General features: G+C 35.8%; 1 protein-coding gene across 2 annotated transcripts in view; it reads right to left on the bottom strand.

Annotated features, from left to right (window-relative positions):
- LOC150105729 (proton channel OtopLc-like) overlaps positions 1 to 22,493 on the bottom strand; it is a 94,251-nt gene that overhangs the window by 5,797 nt on the left and 65,961 nt on the right. For both annotated transcript variants that reach the window (XM_090394325.1, XM_090394324.1), the window contains exons 3-5: positions 17,209 to 17,470; positions 8,318 to 8,478; positions 7,868 to 8,042 (exon numbers count right to left, since the gene is read on the bottom strand). In XM_090394325.1, the coding sequence (XP_090250451.1) occupies positions 7,868 to 8,042; positions 8,318 to 8,478; positions 17,209 to 17,470 (598 nt within the window). The remainder of the gene's footprint in view (positions 1 to 7,867; positions 8,043 to 8,317; positions 8,479 to 17,208; positions 17,471 to 22,493) is intronic.

Raw genomic sequence — 22,493 nt, 5'->3', positions numbered from 1 at the left:
AATTGAATTTATCAGTATGACAACCTGTTATTTAGAATAAAGTTAATCCCACTGTCCTTTCTTAAATCTTGTTACGTTTTATTTAATTTAATTAATAATTTATTTATTTATTTTTGAAAATCTCACCCAGAAAAGACTGTAAATCTGTCATAGATTAGTAATTAGTACGATGGGATAAGGGGTTAGTTCACATAAGAAATGTTTTTACTCAGATAAATGTAGTTTTTCTTTTCATAGCTTGTCTTTGATTTGGAATGATTATTGAATGGAATTCTTAATGAATATGATACTTAAGGAATATCTAATATTGCTCATTCATGATGTTTACCTCTGAAGTCATGTTGTTTACATATCTAATATGAAAAAGTAGTATTTTTACTTGTCAGCATCGTCGAATTTAATTATAATAGATATATTCATTGCGAATGTAGACATTTTGGATATGTGCAGAAATTTTGCACATGATGTCTGAGATATTTTCGCATAGCGGTCGTGGGATTCCTTAAATCTCAATATTGTTATTGAAATATAATTCTAGTATGTCAACTTTCGTACAGGTTAGTAAACTAATTGATTGTTTTGTTGTAATATAATTTTAGGTGTGAGTAGTTTTCATTAATCTTTTCTTACTCTTAACCTTATTCTTTTCATAGTTACCCATACTGAGAAATGAGGCGGGTGAGCAACTGTGATTCTGCCATTCGCAATTCCACGATCTGTAATGCTAGAGCAGCAACTTTGCCGTCACTTCAGAGAAGTTGCGGTAATTCTTGTCGGAGGGGTTTGCATTTGACGTTCATTACCGTTAGCACAAAGAGTTCCTTTGGATACGGATACATGAAACGATGCTATCGATTTGGCTGAAACAAATTTGTCGTATTTAGTTTCGTTTCCTGGTGCTTCCTAATCAAGACTGAGTCGGCAATGAATGAATGAATGACGCCGAATGGATGACACATATTTAACCACTGTGCACGGAATACTAACCTTTTGATTGCTGATGAAATTGCCACGAATCTTCTTATAAACATGATTGGATTCTGTTATAATTTAATTAAAATATTGTTTTACATTTCCACGAATTTAAACAACAAAAACTTTTTTGAGGTTAAATTCGTGGAATAGAATTCCACTTTGATCACAGGTGAACATCCGGTTGAAATCTACACTACCAAATTAACCTGACATTGACAATACAATCAAATTGTAAATATCCCTCTTAGTTTGCCCACAGCGAATAGCCACTTTTTTAAATAACGAAACCTGTGGTGCGTTCATAATTAGAAGAAAAAACACACGTATAAACCACAGTGAAAATTATTTAATTGTAAATATTTCATCCGAAGTATCTTAGGACATCATCAATACAGTATTTAAACAAAATTAGGAATAACATACAGTTAGGGCGCATGATTACAATAGAATCTCATGAAAACGTGCATAACGTGTTAAAGTAATACAAAAAAAAAAAAAAAAAAAAAAAAAAACCGTTAATTATTTAATACAATTTTGTATGATAATTTCCCATACTTTAGGAATGGTAAGAACATCGTTGCGGTTTAGGTTTGGTTTGTGTAGTAGGGCTTCAGAACTTTCTTTGTATAAACGTTCATGTTTAAATAAAGATCTATGTAAAAGTTTAGCCTTTTCCCAATGGATCCTATGGTTTGGATTTTCAATTCCGTGTTGAGAGAGGCCAGATTTCTGCAGTTTAAGAAGACGAGTGTGGTCTTGATGTTCCGAGATGCGTTTCTGAACAGACCTACCTGTCTGTCCAAAGTAAGATAATTTGCATGAGCATGGAATCTCATAAACACCAGGTAACATCAAGGGTGAGAATTTGTCCTTAGGAGAAGGTAATAAGTTGTAAATTTGGTTGATAGGTTTGTAAGTAGTGGCAAAATTGTATTTCTTCATAATTTTAGAAAGACGTTCTGAGATGCCTTTAACGTAAGGTATGGGAATCCTATGGACTTCTTCCTGTCTGGTGTGATGTATGCAGAAGTGACTGATGATTTTTTGAGTTGTTTTGGGATTATATCCATTTAGGATGGCTGTGTTTTCTGAAGCCCTACTACACAGCCCAAACCTAAACCGCAACGACGTTCTTACTATTCCTAAAGGATGGGAAATTATCATACAAAATTGTATTAAATAATTAACGTTTTTTTTTTTTTTTGTACTACATGCACGTTTTCATGAGATTCTATTGTAATCATGCGCCCTAACTGTATGTTATTCCTAATTTTGTTTAAATACTGTACTGATGATGTCCTAAGATACTTAGGATGAAATATTTACAATTAAATAATTTTCACTGTGGTTTATACGTGTGTTTCTTCTAATTGCGAATAGCCACGTCATTTGTGTAGTAAACATATAAATAAGATCATGTACCTTTCTGTAGCACATTCAGCCCTTTGGTTTGATATTTTGAATGATCTGAATTCATATACAGTCTAGGACGTGAGGCATATTTGTAATTCTAATTCTGCAACGGGAATTTGGGCTTTTCAACTGAAGAAGAGTTTTGTTGGTTTCATATAGTACGTGATAGATATGTAGTACACAGTAGAGATAGAATTAATCCAACTTATAGTAACTAGCGTTAGAAAAAAAAAACTATTTACGTGGCCGTAACAGGCAATTCAGCCTAATACGCAAATATTTTAAGATGAGATGTGAAGCAAGATAAAATGATTAAATATGAAATAAATACCAAAAGATGCGATTTTCATAGCATAGTTAGGGATGTTCTCGTAGACTACTGTGTATTTATGTTGTGGTAGGATTTCCCGTGGACAATTATGTGGGAATAAGATACATTTATGAAAACGCTGTTCTTCATCGATGCTGAAAACGATTGTTTGTTCGCGCTTGATTTGTATTGAAAAATCCATGACCTAAAGCCTATTCACAAAATTAGAAAAATGTTCGAGTATCAATACGGGGGCCACACAGCCGTAACACTTGTACGAATATATGCATATAATTTATGCGAAGTGTGGGGGAGAGTAGAGTATCGAATTTTTACTGGTTATGAGGACTGGGCATTCCAAGTGGTCGTGACATTGTGTCTAATGCGTTTTGTGGCGATTATATGAAAGCACGCTACTTCTAAACTGATGAAACGGGAAACATTGGAGCATCCGCTCCATCCCTTTGACATGGATTACTGTGAATTTAACCTCTCCACTAAAGTGGAAAAAATTATATTCTAGACAGCAGTTTTAAGTTAGACAAGACATTACACGTTATTTCTGAATGTATTTGCAAATGCTCCAGCACCCTGCTGCAGGATGAATTTGCCAGTTACTAAAAGTGCGAGAAAAGGTTATCCACATGACAGATGATTATATTAGAGAAAGGTCTTGTTACAATTGATTTATCCTCCTTTCTTCAATAATGCTATTCCTTTCTTCGGCTTATACTTTGTACAGGATAAACTTTGCTGGCCGATAACTCGACTGCATTCTTAGTGTACCCTTCCTATGTTTTTGCGATATAGATATCTGTTACTAAACTTCAAATATCCCGAAAGTCAGTTGAGCTTAACTAGCTCAGTTAATGAAACTAAGGAAGGACATAGTCCAGTCAAAATATTGGTGGCCCATAAGTCACAAAGGGGTTTAAAACTTGAATAACGTTTTTGAATATTAAAAAAAATCTAGGTTCTGTATTTCATTATCACAAAAATAATAAAAATAATTAATAAATAAAAAAGTTATTAAATATTTAAACCCCTTCGTGACTTATAGGCCACACTGTATTATGACCACTGCGGTTATTTCACAGTGGGTCAGTCTACTCCGACAGGTAACACCGGTATCATTAAAGACAGTGTACATGATACTGGAGGTGTATGACGAACTCTTCAATCGAAGTTGCTGATCGACGAAGTCAAGAAGGTTGATGTATTGTACTTCGAAAAGAACATCGTTGTAAAGTACCGATTGGAACTATCTGGATTCCTGCAATATTGCAGAACTGTTTGCGGACTGCTGTAGTCAAGGTGTTCCAACAGTGAACAGCAGTCGCCGATTTAGGTGTGGGCGCCCACGCTCATCGTCGAATGCAAATTTTCCAGCCGTATGCAAGCCCATAGACGAAGAGTGAAACGGAATGGGATGGAGAGGAATAGTAGTGTTTCCCAGACCAGAGCTCAACGTACCCTCCTCTGTATGGGGATCTGAAGTAGGTTCCTATTCATGGTATCCCATGATTATACTTAGTCATCGTAACTACGTCTACAAACGTCTGCAATTTGTCTCTGAGTTGAAGACTGGAAAAAAGTAGCCTTTTCAGATGAATCTCATTTTCAGTTTTACTGTGTGGACCGTAGATGGAAGATTAGGCTAAAACCTGGGTAGATATTTTCGTCTAATCATCCCCATGTCGGTAAGAGATGACGACAACGTTTTAGTATGGGGGATGTTTTCTTGGGAATACTTGAGAGCCCTGATACTCGTGGTCCGTGCTATTAATGCTACAGCCTATCCATTGTAGCTGATAAGTACATTCCTTCACGATGACTGTCTTCTCGGATGGCATCCAATCCTGCTTTCAGAACCGCCGGTACGCGGCTTGGCATGGATTCTATAAGACATTTCAACGTTGCAGGCTTTATACTGTACTACGTCGTCAGGTTGCTTCCCATAGATCCACAAATGTTCTGAGTTTAACGATTGAAACGCCGAATCGCTTGATCCAGCCCAGAAACGTTTCTTTGGGATTCAAAATCTGGATAATTTGTTGGCAGTCCTAACGCCTAGAAGTTACCGTCGTGTTTGACGAATCACTCTCAGATAATAAAGGCAGTAGGACTGTCGACAAATTCGCGGATTTTTAATAAAAAATTCTAGACGTGGATCGACTAGAATTTTTTATTCAAAGCCATAGGCCTGATTTGGTGTTTCAATCCTCAACCGAGAACCCTCGCAGAACTGTAGCGTATAAAAGATATTTTTATTTTATGAAGTTCGCAAGTCAAGAAAAGCAGTATTATTAAGTTATTCTGCATATCAGCAAAACAGTTTTGTAGCAATAACGAAATTCATTAAGATAAACCATGAAGGGGACAAGTTTCGCTGTTTGGAACCCTGAGCGCATCCATAGCTCAGTCGCTATAGACGAAGCCCCTTGGTCGGAAAGAGCTGGGTTCGATTCCCGTCTATGACGTAAGGAACCTTTATCTGGTCTCTTTCGACGAAAGGTGAGTTAGCCGGTCTCATTCAGAGGTAGGGGGTTTCAACCGGAAAACTCAGGTTTTTCGTCTTCCAGAACAGACAAAACCGACCCCGTGAACCCACACGGATTATAGACAGGAATGCTTAAGACCCAGCCATAGGCCTGATTCGTTAGCTATGCCGGTCCCGGATAAAATTAGGGGGGTGGGGGATTGAGATGGTGTGGTACTTCCCTATAAAAAGGGCCTCACGTCCGTTGTATCATCATACGCTAAATAAAATATACAACTTGGAACCCTTCTAATTTTTCCTTAATGAAAGACGTTTCAGATATCATCGTGCATTTATTAGATTGGTGTATATATTACATGTGAACGCACTATTTTAATTTTTCGATTTTTTTTTTGGAATACCAATGCAAGTTGTACTGAATTTTGTTCGCAGGATACAAAGTACCAACATAGGCTAGTTAATTCACTTTCTTACAGCCTCTTCTCTATGTTCGTTATTTGTACTTTTTGTAAGTACTTTATACCTGATGTGATTTCTTATCTTAGCTTTACAAACTACAGGATGATAGTTAATTTTGGCTGTAGTGAGCCTCCCTAGCTTAGCTTACTGACAGTGTCTTTTGGTTGTAAAGACGTAAATTCGAATCTTGTCTAGACGGCAAAGGATCCTTGTAAGTCTTTTCTGCTGAAGTTAGTAAGCGAGTCTTATACAGAGTTGGCAGACGGAGTTTTTTATTCAGTAAAACAGGCAAACCGGTCAGAATACAGAATTATCAACGTGATACACTAGTTTCATAGCCTTAATTGCTTCGGTCATACAGTAATTCCAAACAGTAACTGCCGTATAGTAAGTGATGAACAAGAACAACAAATTTGCATTTTGTCACTGTTTAGACAGTATCCTATTTGGAGAAAAAAAAAACTAATTTTTTGAAAATAGGACTTGTTCTGAGAATATGACGGTCTACCAAAATTACGCAGCTGGAAAGTTACTGACACATCCTGCGTGCCAGAGGCTTTTTCCACTTATCTATTCAGGTGATAGCTGATTTTCATTACCAATGATGAAGCGAAAATGACTTGAAAAGTTATTATGACTGTTTTTTTTTCTAGAAAAAGTTCTTTTAACTCTTATTCCATGAATACTACTAACTCTGCTATAAATTTCCAATCTTTTGTGGGGTGGGGGGGGGTTGTATTTAAAATGCAATCATGATTTAATTAAGTAGTCATCGACTAAAGTAATTTTGGGTTTTCGAAATTTCTATAAATTTGAAAGGTTTCTATAACCATTGTTTCCTTTCTAGCAAAATATATAATTTCTAAAATGAATTTTGGTAATACATTCCAGAAACAGTTATGTAAATTAGGGAACTGTAAGTCATTTCCAAAATTGAATACATTTCGTTTATGTTTATCTCACAGTTTATTAGCATATTTGAACTGCTTCTTAGATGTTCACATTTCTTTTCACTGGGATTTGCACCAGTTAAAGTGAGTCGCTTATTTTTTTATCCATTTAAAAGAATAATTTTATTTCATTGTGACGATCCTATGTGTCTATACTCATCGATTAAACTAAAAAAAACAACAACAAAAAAATAGTCTTTACACTGAACATCGTGTAAAAATCATTCCTGCCTTAGTTAGGGTAGAGTGTCACTCTTACAAACCCTGATATCAGACTTTCAAAATACACAACCTTCCAACTTTTGCTGAATGGATTATGTTACTTAAAATTTCATGTATTATTATATTTTATGCATTATTCCATTATCAGCTATTTCATATACAAATAATATGGCTTCGTCATCATCATCATCACCACTTTCAGTTTATGGATTTGTTATGTGAATCCCACAAAAAGGCTGTTATCCTTTAGCACATTAGTATTAGTATTAGTACTGTGACTCGGCTAGGATTAGATAATCCAGTAAGCCTACTCTAGAGACCAAACATAGACTTTATTAAGCCACTTCGGGCTTCCAGTAAGAAAAATGCTGGTCTTATACCAGCTAATGAAATCTAACATCGAAAGACATTCACAAAAGGGATTCGAACCCACAGCCTCTTGGTTGGTTATAAAGGGAAAATCATTTGGACAATCGGACTGAAGTCCAACCCGGTTGTCCGAATGATTCAGCTATCACTCGAATAGACTTCTTTGCGGGATGACAAACTGAGTTTCTCTGAAGAAAAACAAAAACCCTGCCATCTCCGTTTGAGACAGGCATCGTCATTACTGACTGAACTACCGAGGCTTACAAAACCTTAATGACTAGTAAAATTTCGGTGAAATTAAATGGATCACACTGCCATTAAAAGACAGAAAGTGCTGCTGGCAAATGTATTTTAGCGTATCATCTCTATATAGTATTGTTCTAGATATACTAGTTCTAGATATAATCCCGGGATGACAAACTGAGTTTCTCTGAAGAAAAACAAAAACCCTGCCATCTCCGTTTGAGACAGGCATCGTCATTACTGACTGAACTACCGAGGCTTACAAAACCTTAATGACTAGTAAAATTTCGGTGAAATTAAATGGATCACACTGCCATTAAAAGACAGAAAGTGCTGCTGGCAAATGTATTTTAGCGTATCATCTCTGTATAGTATTGTTCTAGATATACTAGTTGGCAATAATTCAAATTTGGCTCTTCAACCTACCTCTGAAAGGAAGGATCAACTCCTCAAGACTGCTTCCTCTTTCATTCTTGATTCGATTCTTAACAATTTCTTGAAGTGTCTCCTTGCCAACGGTACGAATCCAAACACAGATATTAGTGGCTACTAAGTGCATTAGACCAAACCTAGCCAGCACTTTGAATTTGTGGATATTCAGCTGAAAAAAAAAAACATCAGCATCAGGATGTATTGTACTTGCTTTTCATCAATAACGAATTGTTAAATGTTTTATCGATCTTCTAAAACACGTAATGAAAAAATACTAATAATGATAAAACACTTAATGAAAAATAATTCTTTTGGTTTACTTCATCTAAATATTTGGGTAATTAATATTTAATTTTGAGAAAAGGAATGAATTACAACATTCACTGCATTTGGCATTGTTAAAATTATGTAGTAAATTATTTCGAAATAAATACAGTGACTTACTCTTGCGTTGGCAAAAATGAAGTACATTTGTGCGAAGGTAAACATCATTTGAAGCACAGGATTAATGCCCAGTAGTATACTGTAACAGGGAGATGTCGGTGGGATTTCAAAAAATGATCCAAATTCTAGTCCATTGTAAACCATTGTTCCAAGGCCAAAGGCTGCAAAGTAAATGAAGAACTAAAATTATGTTATTTTCGTCACACGCTCTGAAGGTGCAACTCATGAGGTTCATATATATATCTCCGATGTGATCGATTTCTTTTAGTTGCCTATACAAATACTATTAGTACGGATTTATTTCTCTAAATCAAAGAATTTAGCTTTAATTGATATAAATTTTCCCATTTAAATACGATCCGATTTAAACTAAACATAATCGAATTAACAAAAAGAATTTTTAAAGATTTGAATAATCATACGTTAATATTTAATATGCAGTTAATTCATGCAGGTTAATTCTTAAATTGTAATAATCACTACAGGCGCGTATTACTAGATGATCTTTCTGTGTTATGATCACGTTAGAAATGCTGTTTTTCATCAAAAAGCGATGAATCTGAAGATAGATTCTAAAATTCTGCCAACAGCTACCAGTTAGTAGTACACCGTATTTTTTCTTGTATGAAATTTCAGAGTGAAAGAGCGAAGGAACGAACGAGTGAGAGAGAGAGAGAGAGATGTGATTTCAAAATTTCCTTCTACGTGTATTAGAAAAAATAATTCGACAAATAATTTTGCAATTAAACTGATCCGATCGAAACCAAAACTGAATCACTTGGCCATCTGATGTACATCCTGAATCCCAAATTTATTAAATTCTATTGCAATATATATTGCAATGGAGGTATTGCAATATATAACTTCAACATATTTTTTTTTTTGTGCCACCTCAGACGATCCGATTAGAATGGCTTGACAATTTTTGGAAGGATTTCAAATTTCAATAAAATCCGTTCAGCTATAGGCCCGGAATAGATTGCGTAAGAACGGCCAAAATAATAGGTGTTTATGGGTTTTGGCAACGCACCTAAACTTAGCAATAATGCAGGTATGTTTGACAGAACACACATTCACAAAAGTACGTTCCATAACTAGTCAAGTTTAAGAAAGTCATTCTTTTTAAATTCTGTGTGTAGAGAAGAAATTCATAGCTCTCTTTATAATTCTCTCTAATAGAAAAGGATCTGTTTTGTTCCAGTGATTCTGTGACTAAAAGAAATTTTAAAATGAGCAAGAATCTCCTTGTTAGACTGTTTGTATAGTATATTCTTGATGTTATTTTAAATCGACAATCGCCGGCTGCTTTCCTGTTGGATAAATATATAATAGACCATATAAGTTAGGGCATTCGATAAATTCCTGCATGGTAAATGTTGGTTCCATCGGAGACAGTGGGACTATCATTTCTTTAGGCAGAGAAGGAAACGGACTTGTATATGATGTGGAAGGCAATGGCAAATTTATGGGAGTAGAGGTTTATCTTTTCTGATGGCATTTAGGACATCTAGCATTCAGACCTTACACACATTGTCTGAAAGAGAAGGAGAGAGCAATCATATTACTTCTTATTTATCTTATGTAATGAGATGGCTGGCAATCCCACTGGAAACATACTCTTAATCTACCAGAAGTGATTTCACAAACTCTGTCAAAATGTTCAGTTCCACCAGTTTGTCGAATTTTCAGGCATCTATCCTTATGGATAGATGCTTCAACGCATCAGGTGCTTTCCTCCGATGTGTATTTTTCTCAATGCAGTTCATCATTTTAAAGGTCCATTTTGAAATGTCCTGCACCGCATAAAATCCTCTTTCCTGTTCCACGTGTTTGCACCATGCACACTGCACACTAACAGGTAAATGTAATTAGGGTTGGTGACAGTGGATGCTCCTAGACAATGAATGGCACCTCTAGGTTTGTCCCTTTTTCTGTTGTGTAGCCATTTTATTCCGATTGTCATCAACTCATATACGGACCCAACCCTTATTCTTTATGCAACAACTCTATGACTTATCAATCTTTGATAATTAATATTGCTTCTAACTAGATAAGCAAAGCTATTATGTTATGAATTATTCTTGAATCAGAACATGTCTTTTGACTGCAATTCTTTTTAAATTAAAATTTTAATGAAGTGATCATATGTAGGTGATATTATCTACCTTTTCTGTGCTTTTGTCAATAACGACCTTTGAAATTTGAAGTGGAGCTTGGAAATGGTGATGAACGAATATGATATTAGTGATAGGTAGAATAGTAAGATTGAACTCCATTGATTAAAATTTAAAAATTGAGATATGAATAAAAGAGTAAAGCGTAAAATAATAGGATACTATTAAAAGATGGAATGTGGACAAGAATCAAAGATTATATCAAATATTACAAAGGAGTAACATGAAACATAAGTTCAGAGACAATATAAATTGCTTCTAACAATTATTTAAAACATACTTTTTTTTTTTTTTTGTACTTTAATAGACCCTCGCATTCAATACTCAATGTTCAGTGATGACGTAATGCAATACTAATTACGTCAACATCATGCAATACTCATTACGTTATTATGACGACGTGAATCGAACCTAGGACACTCCTTCCCCAGGCATATGGTTGCGAAGCGAATAACCACTAGGTATATTTTATTAACATTAAAGCATCTATGTACAATCAAAATAAATATATATATACAACTATTTACAATATATACATTTGTACATAGAATGCTTATTCTAATTGGCATTTTGATTTACATTTCTTGATATCTTAATAATATATATTATGTACAATTTATTTTTCCTTATTTTTAACATCATAATCTGCTCAGTGTCTGCTTCTTCATGCAGTCCTTTTTGCATGAGTTGAGCAGTATTTTTCTTTTAATGTAACATAACTTTACTATTCATGGAATTCTGTATTATGAATTTAAGTTACCAGTCACATTTCTATTTCCATAAATCATATTTCCTTTTTATAATGAAATTCCTATATTTTTGTGGTATATTTTCAATTACATATGGGATTCGATCTACGTTATTGTCTCTTGTGAGGGGACACCTTTCCTTAAATCTATGTAAGGTTTGTTTTTAAATATACAACAATGATTTTATATTGTTAACTAATCTGACAATATTCATATATAAATATATATATTTATACATGTATGTACATATACACACATATACATATATACCTATTACTACTTTACATATAATATGTCTTCTAATGCATATGACTATTTTACTTAATACATATAATTATTCTTTCGGAAACACTTCTTTACAGACCTTATGTTTGACTTGACAATTTTACATTTGGACTGTAAACATTTTGGATTGTACATTATACATTTACAGTTTGGATTATACAGATATAGTTTGGATTATACATTATTAACTTATCATGAAGTGTTAAGTGCTATTTACATATACCATATTTATACATACACATGTAGTTACTTTACATATCATAAATATTCTTAACATATAATTACTAAAACTTGTTTTTGCATATCGTTACATGGTTTATTGTTTCATTATTATCACTTTCAGATTGCAACTGTCTATATACATATGTAGTATTTGTTTTAACATAGCAGGAGAGGGTTACATTTTGGCAGAGATTTGAGTTACCCACCCGATCAGTAAAATGTCATCAAGTTCTTCCACTATATAAACTGTCATTGACATTTTTGATACATAAAACTAAACTACAACCTCTATAGTTGACAAATATTATGCACAGAACTACAACTAATTATAGCATAAAGCAATTAATGTACAAGTGGTTATACAGCTTAATGAAAAATTTTACAATATGCTTTTCTTTCGCTTATGTATATTTATTTTATCGTGTATATGTGTGTTTTATGGGGTTTTTTTTTTTAAATTTATGGTGGGTCCTTTATTTCTATGATTTGCAGTTATTCTTCGAATTCTGAGATGAGACCTATTTGCCGCCATTGGTGTTTTGTTATTTTGTTTCTGTTTATGGTATCTGTGATTGTTTCTTTTAATATATTGTTTATTTTCTTGAATATGTCTGGTCCTGTTTTCCTTCCGTAAATTTTGTCGCATCTGTATGTCCAAATCGAGTACATGGTTGTTATAATAATGACTGCTTTAATTGTGTTAATGTTACCTTCGTTTAACCAGTATAATTCATAAAGTGTTTTATGAATGTTTGAACCGTGTTCCATAGTAGAATTCTACTATTCTATACATTTTATACATTCTACTACAAAGTGGTGTACTTTGTAGTAGAATGTTTTTAATTTTGGGTTTATGGGCAGATTGAAAGCTTTTTTAAGTGCATTTGATAGTCTTAATGTCCCTCTTTCAATCTCCCGGTGTTGTGGGGGTGGTATAACTGTGCGCGTGAGTTTGATGTGTGCTGCTTTAGGTCTCATCTTCAAGAATTCGTTTATTCCTATGTATTTGTTAATAAAGTTGTAACCTTCCGCAATCTCGTGGAACATTCTTGGTGTTTTGCCACTCGAACGCGGAAGGGAACATATTACTTTGTCGGGCATTATCTTCTGCATATAATATATTATATATGCGCTCCACGCTTTTTCCTCTGTGTAAGCTCTCTCTATGATTTTTGTTCTCGCACTTTGAGTTTTTAGGTGTACGTTTATTAAGCCGAGTCCTCCCGCCTCAATGTCATGGAATATTGTGGATCTTCTGATAGGTTCATATTTGGAACCCCAGATGAATTTTGCACACTCTCTGTGTATTCTATCTACTTCTTGACCGTTGTAGTTGGTATTGTTCATGAGGTACCATATCTTAGACAGTAAGTATTGATTGCATATTTTAGCTTTACTTGTTAGTGATAGTTGTCTGTGTCTCATCTGTGTAATTTTCTTGGTTATTTTTGTATGTGCAAGCTCCCATTGTGTGTTGTGTTGGATTTGTTCCCCTATGACGATCCCCAGAAGTGGTAGGTGTTTGTTTATTTTTATGTCGTTCGGCATAGTAGGCCTTTTTACCCACCTGCCCACGAACATCGCATGGCACTTGTGAAGGTTTACTTTGAGTGCTGACGCTTTTTCAAATTTTTTGAGTATATTGTATGCGAGTGTGAAGGACTCGGCTTTAGTTACGGTTAGTGTTACATCATCGGCATAGACGAGCACTTTTGTTTTTTCTTCACCTCCTATGTGAGTGCCCGCTATGCCGGGATGCTTCGATATTTCTCGTATCACCGGCTCTAAGGCGAGACCAAAGAGGATCATAGAGAGAGACTGTCTCCCTGTCTGACCGAGCATTTAATTTTGACCGGTGCAGACAGTTTCTTGTTTATGATTAGGCGAGACTCTGCTGTGGTGTAAATATTTGAAATGAGATTCTGAAATTTTTTCCCAAAACCTGCAGCTTTGATGACTTCATGTAGGTAATGATGACTCACTAAGTCAAAGGCCTTTTCAATGCCGAGCACTACCAGGCGACATAGTTGTTGTGTTGCCCGGTAGTGCTCATATATACATCGAATTTGAAGGATATTGTCCTCTATTTTTCGGCCTTTTATTCCGCAGGTTTGGGATTTGGATATGATCTGGTTTATGTGTCTCTGCACTCTTTCGGAAATTATTTTAGTTAAAATTTTTTGGTCTGTATTGAGGAGTGTAATTCCTCTCCATTGTGTCTCTTCGTTGTTTGCTGTGTCTTTCTTTTTGAGAATTAATGCTATGTAGCCGAGGTTGAAATGTTCTGGGATGCTCTCTGAATTGTGTATTTCGGTACGCTTTGTAAAACTCCGCAGTGAGGCCGTCGGGTCCTGGGGATTTGTGTAATGATAGGGATTTTATGATTTTCTTGCATTCTGTTGGCGTGATTGGTGAGTCTATGTGTTCTGCTTCCTTGTCTGTGAGTCTTGGTAGTTGTGTCAAGAAGTTTTGTGTTTCTGTTTCGTCATTTTCTTTTTCAGAGAATGTATTCGTGTATTGTGAGTGGAAGAATCGGAGGAGATTTGCATCTCCCTCGATTTCTAACCTCTCGTGTTTTATTTTATTAAATTGCGCTTTCTGCTTTTTTTTGCTCTTCAAAGAGCCACGCAGCTTTGGTCCTTCCTTCATCTTGTTCCATTGTTTTTATTTTAGCGCGAACCCAGTTCCCTTCAGCCTCTTTATTTCAATTTGTTTTAGTTTTGCTTTGAGTGCATTAATGGCTATTTTATTTTCTGGGAGTGTTCTGTTTGTGTTGTACTAAACATAATTAACTAAACATAATTAAAGAACTAATGCAGAAGCATTAGTTCTTTAATTATGTTTAGTTTTTCTTTGTTTGTGTTGTATTTTTTTTGTTTCCCTATCTTTATGGCGGCTTTTTTTTACTTGTATTTTAAATTTGTTCCATGCCTCCGTTACATTTGTTATTTTTTAACATTGTCTAGTATTTGTTTAATTTCCGATGTAAATTGATCTGTGTTAATAATACTATTATTTAGTTTCCATAGCGGGTAGTTTCCGTTAGTATATGTGTTGCTGTCTAAGGTCTCAAGGGACAGTTTAGCCTTGACCAAGTGGTGGTCAAGGCTAAAAGTTAGTGGTGCATGGCAAACTTCCTTAACAGTGGACTTTAGATGCTGGCTTATGTATATTCTGTCTAACTGCGAGGCATTGGTGGGGGGAAAATGTGTATACTCCCTCCGTGTAGGATATAGTATGCGAAATGTGTCCTTTATATTACATCGTTGTATTATGTGTGTGAAGTTGTTCTTTGTTGAAGTGTTTTTAATTTCCTTGTCTATATTGTTGTTTTCAGTAAAGTTCATGTCCCCGGCTGCTATGATATTTTTTATGTTTAGCATTTTATTTCCAAGTGTTTCCCAGAAGTGCTTTTTGTTGTTGTGATTAGTAGGGCCGTAGATGTTGATTAACCATACTATTTCATCTCCCCAGACCACTTCAACCTCGAGGGCGCTGTGTTCTATTATGGTGTGGGATATTATTTGTATGTTGCTTTTTTTTTTCTTATGACTGTTGATAGTCCTGCAATGCCATTACCTTGTGCTGGCTCGCCAGCGATGTAGTAATGACATTGCAGGCTTCTGTGAAATTTTTTTTCTGTTTCTGCTGTGTTTAGTCTCATGTCTTGTAGCATTACAATGTCTGTATGGTTCTGATGTATTATGTTTCTTAATAATTTCTGTGACTGCTGGCTGTTTAGCCCATTGCAATTAATGCTCACTATATTAATTGGTTTCTTCATGATTTTTTAAATCAGCAGATCTTTCCTCTCTGAGTTTTTACTTTATCTTTTTTTTCCCTTTTTGCTTTTACATTAGGCATAAATTTAATTTTGTTCCTTCTATTTGGGGTGAAAGCACCTGGGCTTTTTTTTATTCCCCCCCTAGATTTTCCGGACTTATAGTAAGCTCGTCTTTATCATTCTTCTTGACAAATTCTTTTTTTTTCTGCAATGTCTTCTCTGCAGTTTTGTTCTTTAGAGGTTATGCAAGATGTTTCTGCTTCTTGCAGTTCATCTTTTCCGGCATTTTTTTTTTTTTGCTTCTGTAATGTCCTCTCTACATATATTTTCTTCAGAGGTTGCACACGGTGTTCCCTCTTCTTGCTGCTTATTTGGGAGTATTTTTTTGCTAATATCTTCGGATGTATTTTTTTCGTTTACTTTTTTCAGTTGCATGTCTTCTAAGTTGTTCTCTTGAACATCGTCTGCTTTTTCCAGCTCATTTCGTGTACTTGGCTGGTCTACAACCGTTCGTTTGGCTAACATCGATGCGTATGTCTACCCAGGACATTCTTTCATGTTATGGCCTATTCGATTACACTGCTCGCATTTCGGAGCACTGCATTCTTTTCTTAAGTGACCAATCTTCCTGCAGCGAAAGCATGCAGGGGGGGGGGGGAGTCCTGGGATGATTACTATTCCCGTCATTTTTTGAACTTTTATGACATATACGGTATTTCTTCAGTTTTGGTGCCTTCGTTCAAGGTGATGGTTACTTTCCTTTTGTTAGAAAGGACATGTGCCCACTCCTTGTCCCTGGTGTTACTGGTGACTTGTTCAATGCATTCGATTTTTTCCAAATTTTTCGAAGTGCATTGACACAAGTCTGTTTGGGATTTGGGGGGGGGGGGATAACCAGTGTATAATAATATCTAGCTTACGATTTTTAGATATTGGTAGGATTTTGCATTTACGTTTACATACATCCAATTCTTTAAAATTTACAAACGTTTCTTTCACAGCAATGGACTTAAAGGAAATAAGGAAAATATAATTATATTTGAGGACACCGAGGTGCCAGACATCTGAACCTCTTACCTTGGATTTGAGGCTTTCTATGATGTCTTCCTCGGTGTACGGGGCTCCAGCTGGGTCGCACTGTAGGATGCAGGCCTTACTCCAGTCCAGTTCCTCAGGCAGGTTTATTGAAGATATGATGTCTACGTTGGTATCCATGGAAGAAACTGTAGCGTTTCCTGATACATTTTTCTTCGATCCGTTTACTTTGGTGGAATTCTCTTTACGAACGGCCAGACTAGGGACGGTCGGATTACTTGACGATGTTTTCGAGACAGTAAGCATCTTCACGGAAAGCACTTAGCGATCGTGGGTGAGGACACTGATAATCGCCTTACGACGCTCTTAATCCTTCAACAAAACACTAAGCGCATAACCACTAGGCTAACCGCGCAGACTCTTGAAAGCTCGTACTATGAAAATAATTGTAAATTACGCTTGAAAGAACAGTTTACTAAGTGGAACTTAAAACACGGTAGTTAGTAAAGAGCAGCAAGTGCTTTTACCAAATTAAAGGTTTCTTCTGTGTATAACTTAGCGAATTTTTTTTTTGCTCGGTTGCCACTTCAAGAACAGTATAAACAGCCTAAGAGTATAGCATTGCAGAAAAAAAAATCTTACCTATTGCACCAATCCTAAGAAAAAGACTTCCATGACTCCGATCATTCTCCGATATCCGATGTTTTCTTATTCTTATGGGAGGAACATTACCGTCAGTGGGAGTCTCCCGCTTCGGTGTTTTATCTCCGATTTTCCTGAAGCCTTCTAAAATAGCAAGTTTTCTGTTACTTTTGTGATGACTGCCGTTTGGTTCCCTGAGCAGGTAGGTGTATACATAGAGAAGGAAAAGGAGACTGACGGAATAGAGAAACAAGTAGAATCCCTAACAAAAAAATTTAGATATTTCAGAGACAAGTAGTGCTAGAATCATATGTTTAGATAATACTTTTATATTGTATTAGTCATCTAGTGAACTTTAATAAAGGTTGGTTCTCAACATTTTAAAGTCCAATCTTACATATATATATACAGAGTCCGTCAAGAAATGTATACACACTTCAGCAAAAGAAACACTTGTATAAAAATTGTAATACTAAACGTATACAGAAACGTATTAGAGATACGTTTACGTAAACGTAAACGTGTCATCAAAGGATGAAGACAAGTTACCTTTGACTTCTGCAATTACACGAAGTGCTCAAAGTGGTTACCATCAGGGTCCAGACACTTATTATTACGGAGAACTACTGCTTGGGCAAATTTGGCCAAAGTGTCCGGTGGGATTGCTGTTACTTTTAAACGATCATGAAGTTTCAATTTCTTTCCGAAGGGTCACCACTGTAGCTGGTTTTCTACTATACACTACATCCTTTAGAGTCCCCCATAGGTAGAAGTCTAAGTGTGTTAAATCAGAAGAACATGGGGGGGGGGACTCAGCTGCACCTCTTCATTCTATTCATTGTCCCTGCAAACTCTCATCGAGGTAAGCTCTGACGTCTCTGGTAGTTTGGTGGTGCCATCTTGTTGGAAGAGAAATTGATCATTCCCATAAAGTGCATGAATGACAAGTAAAATGGATGTGCGCAGCATGTCTAGGTACACTTGACCAGTAACAGTATACCTTCAAAGAAGAATGGTCATATTAAACCCCTAGATGACAATCCACACCAGACATTGAGCCCCGGTAATTTGACTTCCTTGTCCACATGAACGCCCGGATTTTCTTGAGCCCAGTAAACAATTATGCCGAATCCCCCCCACAAACTCCTCATCTACCATGTGTTGAAAACCACTCACAATACTGCGTTCTTCGATTAGGATCATTATCTTCATTGCATGTAATAATCTTGGGATGTAAACTTTCCATTTAGCTTCTTTAAGAATGCCCCGTATGCTTGCACTGCTAACCCCTGTCTCACATGCACATTGTGTGGTAGACTTCTGTGGCGAGCTTGTAAACTTTTTCAACACTATAGCCGAGGAAGCAGGACTTGTTGCTGTGCGAGGCTTCCCGGATCTTTCCTTGTGCACATCACACACGATACCATTAATCTCAAACTTATCACAAATACGTGCAATTGTCAGGCGTGTTGGACGTTGTGTTGCAAACACGCGCCTCCGTTGGCGTTTAACTTCAACAACATTCTCAAATTTAAAATACCACTTTAAAATGGTCTTGTGTTCCTCGTACATTTTGTTTGACTGTCCAACCCTCTTCTCTTCCTATGAGATTGGTTGATTCGCCTGAAGTTGAAAAGTTCTTTATAGGTTCTTCGGTGTCAGACTGAATTCCAAACTCGGGTCTTTCCAATTGAAAGGCTAGTTACGGCAAGACTGCAACAGCGATGCTAAGTTTTTGTTATTTTAAATAAGATACTGCAAATGCTAGGAATAGGACCTTATTCAAGTTCCTATTGAATTGCCAGACAAAGTCGTATATAGTTCATATGACATTCTTTTGTGATCAACACTGAGAATGCAGTAAGTATACAGTATTCTGTTCTCCATATTACAGAACAGAAATACATGGGGAGGAATCAAATATTACCATTTTAAACAGGTCTGTATCACAGCAGTCAGTGTGATGTACCTGCTTGTAACAAGAATCATGGGAAATCAGCTTCCATTCTTCATGAGGGGCGGTCCTGAGTTCTATCAGTGATGTTGACCTCCAAAGACTTGCATTACCTACATGTGGTTCTACATCATTCTACAAGTGTTCAATCGGATTTGGGTAGGACTCAGACCTGGATAGTCCATTATAGGCATTGTGGGTTATTCAATACTAGCTATATTACAGTCTGTTGTGTGACGCAAAGCATTGTTTTAAAAATTATGGCCATTCACCGTAGAATTCCATACTTGTTGTAAATTTGTTATCTATCAAACATATTGAGGAAGACTTCTCTGTTTATGATAGTATCAGTAATAATCAATGAACAAATTTTATACCACGAAAAATTCCCTGACACCATCACACTTCTACCTCGACACTATACAGTTGGGACAATGCACTTTTGTTGATAGATTCTGTGGGCTCCACTTTCAAATCCCGGTTCGTTCTACGATCTGAGGAAAATATACCGAGATCCGTTGCTCCAAAGTATCCATTTCCAATCATCTAGTCCAGTTTTTTTTTTTTTTTTTTGATTTTTGAAGAATAAATGCTATTGTTGCTGAACATGAACTTTTCGAAGTAATTTCACTCGGTGCTCCGTGCTATTTTAGTTCACGTTGAATGCAGTGCTTGCCGGTATGTTGCTTATATTCTTACCTTGAATTCTATTCACATAATTTGAATAGCCTCTATTTGCATGCTTATTTACGAAATTACAAAAACGGAGAAATATATTATGTAGTCAAATGGCTTACACTTTACATTGCATGAACAGTGCTGAACATTAAACATACTTTAACATTCAAATATAAATACAGCAATGTATTTATATTTGAATCTGTATGACCAGAATATTGTTTGTTTTTGGCTCATTATTTCGCTGAACCATGTTTTGTCTATACTCCAGCACATCACATCTCTGGCATTCTAGAAATCAGATTACATCAATTTGTACCGAGTCCATGATACTACACCCGCTTTCTCCGTTTTTGCATTGCTCCTTATGCTGTTGTTTTTTCTTCCTTATTGTTTTTTTTTTCCTCATCAAATGCATAGTGCTGAATAAGATTAGCATCCTAGTTGTTAACTGGCCACGTTGGTTTTCTGATGTTTTATCATTTCAACGAGTTTGTTTTCCTAAGAAGAGAGAGAATAAGATGTTAATGAAAATGTTAAAATAACGTGGACTTTTAATTTGTAATCCATTAGAAGTGTCGGTATAAAAATGTGTTTACGTTTTAAGTTCAATGACATGGTGCAGAATCATCCTGAAATACAGTCTTCAAATGCATCAAATTGTTCAGTTGGAAGTAATCTTCTTTTCAAGATTTCATCATAACCATCAGCTTTGTGTTTTTAGTGTTTCTAGCAGGAAATGTAGTCAACCACCTTCCCTTAATTCGAAATGAACCCAAATCAAATCTAGAACGCATGAACTTGATATAATTCAGACAACTTTAGCGAAAAGTCTCTCTACATCCAACGCATTGAAATGCAAAACTCCGACCTATCCGAAAAATTCCAATGTTTCATTAAGCTGAATTCCATTTAGCATGTTCCTTTGCCAAATTTAAATGCGCGGTACGCATGTTTTACTCATAACGGAACACTGAGCTTTAAGTTGTTATCCACTGATTGATGTCTAACGGCAGCACTACCTGCACCAAGTTCTGTTGTCATCGTCATCATCATACTCATCATACAGCTGCATCTTTTATACTCTAGAATGACATTCATTGCATATTTTGTAGCCGAGTTTCTAGAATACAATACTGATGTATTATGCAATTGCATTGGATAACTCTGAACAGTTTGCATTACTGTTACACACAAGTAGCAACTGTGTCAATCAATAAATGATTTTTGTAACTCAAATGGCGTTACTGTGCTAATGATTTTACAGCCTTTCGCGTGTGATTATAATACTAAAAACATTCTGTTATAGTGTCATACTTTCGATAGTTGATACGAGGCGTAATTTGCTTTCGTTTTTGAGTATATTTATTTTCATTAATTGTATGAACATACTGAAGAATATGAACGTGGGAAATAGATGGTTTTGCCTGCCTGTTTGGGCAGGTGATGGTACCCGCTCTCCCTCAAAACGTTTTGGGTTCGAATCCCACGTTGGGCATGGATGTTTGTAAAAGCCTCTTCTAGACGAGCATGATAGTTCTTTGAGTTTATAGGGCTTGTCTTGATTGTAATAATTTTTTTTAATTCCCTAGTTTTTACTGACTTTCCTACGATAACGTCATTGCAGCTAATTTCTGTATAAAGATTTGACTTAACCAGTTAAAATAATTAAAATAAAAAAACCTGAGTAGTTAACAGCATGCCCACGGACTTGTAATCAGAAATGCTAAGATACGACAGTAATGTAGTAATTTTAAACAGGTCACTTGTAAAGTGCACCAATAAAGTGATTAGATTAACTGTTTTAAAAACTTTTTTATTTCAAACTTTATATGCGCATTCCATCGTCTCTAAGAAAATTATTTCTTAAAAGTACATCAAATTACTACTACTTCCAATCAATTAAAACAAATGGCATTTAATTTTTTGGTTTGGTTTGGTTTAAAGGGAGATCATTGACTAATTCTTTTTTTTATGAATAGTTCATGGGGAAATAGATTGAGAAGACTTCTGAATTATGACAACGCGACTTCACATGTTACTGTACTCATTCCCGAATAATGGGTATTTTGTGATAGAGCAGTATCCTACTAGAAGTAACTGTTGCCAGATAGATAAAGTGTTACCTTAAAGAGGAGCACTCAGTAGGCAACAAAATTCAAGTAAGCGTTCAAATATCTCTCAACCGATATGTCTGGGGCTCAGCATTGCCTCCTCCTGGCACGATGAGGGTATTGATTTATGCTGATCCTGCTTAGCAAGGAAAAACTGGGCCTAGGATGCGATAGATATAGCAATCCCTTTTTAATTTCTTAGATGTTCAGCGTCAGTGTTTGTACTACTTCATACCTGTAGCTGTTTGTTTCTAGCTGACAGTCATGTATCAGTGAGGTAATCTCTAATAGGGACAAACGCGTTGTGCATTCAGATATGATTCTTAAAACTCTTCTCATCCGTCAACCTTTCACATCAATAAGATGTTTCGGATCACAGTATACTGCAGTTGACTGAATGATTTTTTTTATGCAAGCCCACTATCACCGGAAAGTTCGAAACCTTTAATTAAAACAAAATATATATATATTTTGTTTTAATAAATAACACCTGCCACATTTAAATTTCTATATTTTCTACGCACCGAATCTAAGGGCCG

This window comes from Typopeltis vanoorti, chromosome 6 (genome assembly GCF_054136105.1).
Source record: "Typopeltis vanoorti isolate ZY-2024b chromosome 6, IOZ_Tvanoo_1.0, whole genome shotgun sequence".
Taxonomy (NCBI): Eukaryota; Metazoa; Arthropoda; class Arachnida; order Uropygi; family Thelyphonidae; genus Typopeltis; species Typopeltis vanoorti.
The sequence above is the reverse complement of the archived record's forward strand: the minus strand, read 5'-3'. Positions and strand labels throughout refer to the sequence as shown.